Source organism: Trichosurus vulpecula, chromosome 3 (assembly GCF_011100635.1).
Source record: "Trichosurus vulpecula isolate mTriVul1 chromosome 3, mTriVul1.pri, whole genome shotgun sequence".
NCBI classification, from domain to species: Eukaryota; Metazoa; Chordata; class Mammalia; order Diprotodontia; family Phalangeridae; genus Trichosurus; species Trichosurus vulpecula.
The window spans coordinates 67,452,662-67,458,989 of record NC_050575.1 but is presented as its reverse complement, the minus strand read 5'-3'; the positions used below and the strand labels follow the sequence as shown (position 1 = coordinate 67,458,989).

Below are 6,328 nucleotides of genomic sequence, written 5' to 3'. Positions count from 1 at the left end.
CCGGGCCAGCTTTAACCACTGCACCTCTGCCTTGAAGGCAAAGAGCACATATTTGAGGAATTGCGATCTAGGTCTATAGGAGCCCCTACCTAATTCATACATTCTGAGAGCTGAGTTTAATTCTAATTGAAAAGCCTTGTTGAATTTGGAGTCAAAAAGACTCCGGGCTAATTCTGCCTTTGACAGCAAACGTGTGGACACAAGCGGGTTACTTAATTTCCCAGAGCTTGTTTTCTCGCTGCAGGACCCCCCACCCCCATGGGAGTCTCAATCGAATTCAAAGGGGTTCAACGTGTGTCTAGTGTATGCGAAACTTGACAGCTGAATGAACGATTACGGTTAGAGAATTGTTTTTAAAGTATCTCCTTTCCACTATTTTTCCCCAACTATTTTTCTTCCCTTTTTAAAATACTAGCGGCGTTATCAGTTAACTTTTGACAAAAACGTTCCTTATTTGCCTCTCACTGGAAAAATTCCCCCCAAAGCCCCGCAAAAATCACAGGGAGCATGCGCGAGCGTAGGACCGCGGCGAGACGCGAGCAGAGCCCGCTCCAAAACATAAAGTGTGTGGGGAGGGTCAGTGCTTTAACGGACGGCTCCGGCAGCCAATCAGAAGGCGCTCCATAAGGGAGACCGGGATGGGGGGGCGCTTCTTCCTGGCTTAGGCGGCCGGAAGTCGGGGCCATTGACGCGGTTTATCCGCGACGCTTTAGAGACTGCTTGGCGTAGTGGGAGGTGAGTGCCAATTTCGGTTTGGGATGTGGGATCTGGGCACCGCTTTTTTTCTTTTTTTTCCTCCCGGGGGAATTTGTCGGCTAGGTTTCCTGAGGCGGCGGCCGGGGAAAGGACCAGTGGAGCTGCGGGCTCCCGGCTGTTGTGAGGAGCCCCCGGGCGCTCCCTCCTTTGCTCTTCTATGAATAACTCTCCGCCCCCTCGCTCCCCCAGTTTACCCGCCGCTACGCGGCCCCCTCCCCGCGGGGAGGCGAGAGAACCTCCCCGAAGCCTCTGGGTGCGAGAGAAGGGCGTGGAAGGTGTGTCCCCCGCCCAGTCCAAGGGTGGCCCCCTGCTGAGAGGCTTGTCCCTCCCGGCCACCTGAGGAAGGTGAGACTCTCCGGAGGTTTCGTGGTTTTGTCATTTTCACTCCCGGTGCCCGCAGTGCTCTCACTTCCCGGCTCCCCTCTCCCCATCCCTTTTAGTGCCAGTGCCTTGGCTCTGTCGATCAGCACCATCTCCCCGTCCAGCTCTTGTTTATATAGAGTTACGTGTTCTCCCCCAGATCGTATGCTCCTTGAGGGAAGCGGCTCCTTTTTATTTTTTAACTTTCCTTATGTTCCCACACTTAGCACAGTCCCCGGCACAGGAGGAGCTTGATAAATGCCTGTTGACTTTTACAGCCGTTTTGTTAAAACTGAATGAAACTCAGTTTAGAGTGGTGGGAGACTTTAGAGATGCTAATAATACCTAGAGTGTATCGATACTGCGGCTTTAATGTGTCCAGACATTTTACGTTAGGGGTATCGTTTGATGAAAAACAACCCTGCGAATTAAGACATTTTTTATATTCCATATTTTACAAAAAAAAAGGAGCTCTAAGAAGTTGAGTGACTTCCGCGGGGTTGTTTTGCCAGTGATTGGTTTAAACGAATCCACAAGCGTTTATTACATGAGAACTATGCGTTGGGCCCTGGGGATCCAGAGACAGACAAAAGCTCTTTCCCACAAGCTTACGTTTAGCTGCATGAGATACATGGGCGAGCTAGCAGCTGGGAGGGACTAGAGGCGGTATCTAAACGGGGCTTTGAAATAAACCAGGGATACCAGGAGGGGTAAGTGAGAAGGGACAGTTTTTGAAAAAAAGCCAGGGTTATAGGATATGAAAAATATTTTTTAATTCACTTGACTAAAAAACCCTTATCGTACGGATGAAATTTTAGCTTGGTGATATTTAAAGCAGCTTTTCCAGGATCACACAGGCAGAGCTGGGATTAGAGTCTAGAAGGTTATTTTGTTTGTTTTTTTAATTTGCAAGGTGGTTTTTAGAAGTAGGACTTTATCTAGATAGGATTTATTTGGTTGACTGGTAAGGAGACGGGGAATTCCAGGGGAGGTAGAACAAGAGTTAGGGTGTTATTTTTGGGACAGTGAGGAAATTTACCATACTAGTTAGGATGCTTTCAGGCCATCACCTTGGTAGTCATAAGGAGCTGTGGTGAGTGAAGACCTTGGCCAAGATCACATAAATGGTAAGTGGCAGTCTGAGACCTTGAACCTATGTATTCTAATGGTGAGTCCACTACCTCTGTACCCTTGTTCAAAGCCACCTTCATCACCTTTCCCACCCTAAAAAATAGAAAAGAATGATGAACTGTTCCTTCTTTTTATAACTTCTATTATTTCCTTTTCATTCATATGTTCATGTATTACTAGGATTTTGATTGATTTTGATTCAAGGCAATTTCAGCTTTGGAGGGACTGCACCCTCAGTGGCCATCTAGTCTAACCCATTGCCTAGAAGGAAGTTCCATTATACTATACCTGGAAAGTGGGCATTAAGAGCCTTTTTATGTTCAAACCACTGAACTAGTCACCAGGTGCTAGTGTGATACAGAGATTAAAAAAAATAATGAAAACCCTTTGCTGTCTGAGAGTTTAAAATTCCCTAGTCTAGAATTACCAGCTGGCTGTCGGACATTTTTTACTTGGATATTCCATAGGCACCTCAAACTAAACATATCCAAAACAGAATTCTTTTATCTTTCACCATACTTACTTGCTTCCCTAGTTTTGTTGAAGGTACCACCAATCCTTTAGTCCCAAGTTTACAACCTTTTAGTTATCTTCATTGCCTCTGTATGCTCTTGGATAAATCACTTCACTTTCTTGGGTTTATTCTAGTTACAAAATGAGGGGATTGGCCTAGATGGCCCTAGATGCATGATTCTTTGATTCTGAATTAACTGCCTTTTCCCATCTAGTCAGTTTTCTTTTTTCCTCTTTCTACATCTCTCTGATCCTTCCCCTTTTCTCACCTGGCCTGTCATGTAGTTTAGCTGTTCATTCTCCCTCAACTGGATGATTATAATAGCCTCCTAATTAGTTTTCTTGCCTCAAATATCTTCCCCCTTTCTGAATCATTCTCCACACGGCTGTCAAAGGGGTATTCTTAAAACAGCGATGATATCACTCCCCTGCTTAAGCTTCAGTTGGCTCCTTCTTGCCCCTAGGATCAAATACAAACTTCTCTTTGGAATTTAAAGCCTTTTGCAATTTGGCTCCAGCCTACCTTTCCAAACTTACTACCTCTGTTCACATACTTTATAGTCCAACCACACCTACCTTATTTTCTGTTCCATCTTCCATCCTGTGCCTCCATACCTGGAATGTCTTGCAGTCAGCCGCAAGTCATGTCATCATTTCCCTGATGTCATGGTCCTCTTGGAAAACGAAGGACAAACATAATAGCAACAACCTGGAATATGTTCCCTTCTCACTCTGCCTCTTAGAATCTCTACTTTCCTTCGGAGTTTGGTTCGGTCACCATCTTGTTGTACATGAGACCTTTCCTGGTATCTATAGCTGATTGTACCTTCTTGTCTTCTCTCAACTATCCCTAAATTATATATACTCTGTATTTTCCTGTTAGAGTGTAAATAAACCCTTCGAGGGCAGATTCCTAACACTAGGCAGTGTGTCTGACGTATGATAGGTACTAATAAGTGCATATTGGAGAAGGGCTATCTTGTACAGAATAAAGGGCTCAATATATGTTTAATGAATGAATCCTAATTAGGATAACACGGCCTTGGAGCATTCTAATTAATGAATCCTTTGGGAAAATTAAGAAGATTATGTCAATGTTGATGAAGTTTGCTTGTCATTCTACTTCAAATTGAGTCCATCTTTGCCATGTCAGTTGTTTATTGGACTGTTTTAGGCAGGGTAGTGGAGTTTTAAGAAAAAAAATTTTGCCCACGAGTTTTAAGCATTGATGAATGGCTGGTTTAAAAAGGAACCCAGGAAGAAAGCTCCTACTTTTTTGATCACTCCTTTCCCTTTGTGTACAAGGTAAATCTGCTAACCAAAGAGATTCCCTTTCCTGTGGTCCCCCTACTTCCAAAAAAAGGCCAAAATAAATTATTTGAACCAATATCTCTAAATGTAGCATTATATTCTCTCTTAAGACAGAAAGTAGTTTGTGGCTCTGATCTGATCTTTGTTATATATTTGTAGGTACTTGGATCTTTCAGAATGGGTGAACCTCAGCAAGTGAGTGCACTACCTCCACCACCAATGCAGTACATCAAGGAATATACAGATGAAAACATCCGGAAAGGTCTAGCTCCTAAGCCTCCACCTCCGATAAAGGACAGTTATATGATGTTTGGCAATCAGTTCCAGTGTGATGACCTTATCATCCGCCCTTTGGAAAGTCAGGGCATTGAACGACTTCACCCTATGCAGTTTGATCATAAGAAAGAACTAAGAAAACTCAATATGTCTATCCTTATTAACTTTTTAGATCTTCTAGATATCTTGATTAGGAGTCCTGGGAGCATAAAACGAGAGGAGAAGCTGGAAGACCTGAAGCTGCTTTTTGTCCATGTGCATCATCTTATAAATGAATATCGACCCCATCAAGCAAGGGAAACCCTGAGAGTCATGATGGAAGTACAGAAAAGGCAGCGCCTTGAAACAGCTGAAAGGTTTCAAAAGCACTTGGAGAGAGTTATTGAAATGATCCAGAATTGTCTGGCTTCTTTGCCTGACGATTTGCCCCATACAGAAGGAGGGATGAGGTTAAAAACTGAGCCAATGGATACTGATGACAGCAAAAATTGTATTGGACAAAATGAACAGCGAGAAAATTCTAGTCACAGAAGAGACCAGATCATAGAGAAAGATGCTGCTTTGTGTATCTTAATTGATGAAATGAACGAAAGGCCATGAAGTCTTAAAAATTTGTTGTACAAACTTTTGGGGGATGGGGTGGGGTTATGTAGCCAAAAATTGTATGACATTGTCTTGCTTGATATTCTTGAAACTTGTATAGAAATATAAATTTGCCTGATCATGACATTATGCATTTACAAGCTGGGAATTTTTTTTAAACCTTTAAAAGTTCTTAACTACAGGTGAACAGAACAGGTGAAGTGTTGCCTAATGGCTTGAGCTGAATCCACAGATTTACTTCTTTTTAAAAATAGGGTACAGTTGGCACTTTTCTGAAGAAAAGTAAATGTCTAAGGTTGCAAACAGTTCTCTTAATGTAATTTCATCTTTAGTTTATTTTTGCTGGTCCTTCACAAACAAGGTTATATTTTGAGCTGCAGAAAATGTCCCATAGCATCTTAAGAGTTTAACATTTAAATAATTTAAAAGTGAGTTATAAGTTGAGTAAAGTTTTTTCAAGTTGTTTGTAGTTTGTTTTCATAAAAATCTAATCAGTAAAGTGTCATGAAGCAAATATTTATTTTAAAACTGCACAATTTGGAATAACTTTCCCAAGAATAAAAAACTTGAGTGGACTGAATTCAGACCCCTTTTTTCCCTCTATGGTCTTTTGTGTGTCAGATTCATGATTTGAGGGAATTTCCAGTTCTGTTATCTCTGTGAACCTAGAAGTAGCTATTTTGATACTGCTTGGTGAATATAAAACCACTGGTGACCCATTAATGTGATAATGAATACTAAAGTTCAAATGTGTTCACGGATGACTGGGATGGCAGAAGTAATCTAGAAACATGACTTTAACTGAGCTTTACTTTTTTGTCAGCGTGAAATCGAGTTTCATCTCTTCTTAAAGTAAAATCACAAAGTAGCGGGCACCCAGGAAGAAAAGCAAGAATTTGTAAATTGCTCCTGGGTACTAGATGCATTTCAACAGCTCTGAAAAAGTAAAATGAAGAAGCTAAAAGTTTCCTGCAACATAGTAACTTTCAGATTTTTTCTAGTATTAACAAAACATTCTGCTAATATTGGACTCCATTATGGCTTACAAGTAGAATTTGGAAGCTTAAGGGCATCCACATTATTTCTCCCAAAGCTGTTGAAATTCAATGAAAACTAATGTATATTACAATCCAAAACCAGAAATACAGACCTCTTCCATTCTCTTATTTCAACTCCTACAGTCCCAAATGTGGAGGAGGAAAAGAGTCTCCAACACCTAGGACCAAATCTAGGTCTCAGATGTTCTGGGAAGGTGCAGGGCTGGGGTCAGATGATATTAGCTCAGAAGGAGCAGGTAGGATGAGTGGTGACTCAGGAGGCTTTAAAGTAGCTGAAATGATTTTGGTCACCCCCAGTCAGGACCAGACTGGGCTTCTAC

At 41.9% G+C, this 6,328-nt stretch overlaps 1 protein-coding gene across 1 annotated transcript; it reads left to right on the top strand.

Moving 5' to 3' along the window:
• The first annotated feature begins 671 nt into the window (after positions 1 to 671).
• On the top strand, positions 672 to 5,536 carry MED7 (mediator complex subunit 7). The gene is made up of 2 exons (XM_036750863.1): positions 672 to 735; positions 4,231 to 5,536. Exon 2 carries the CDS (start codon positions 4,249 to 4,251, stop codon positions 4,945 to 4,947), a length of 699 nt encoding a protein of 232 aa, XP_036606758.1. The 5' UTR covers positions 672 to 735; positions 4,231 to 4,248; the 3' UTR covers positions 4,948 to 5,536.
• The last annotated feature ends 792 nt before the right edge of the window (positions 5,537 to 6,328 follow it).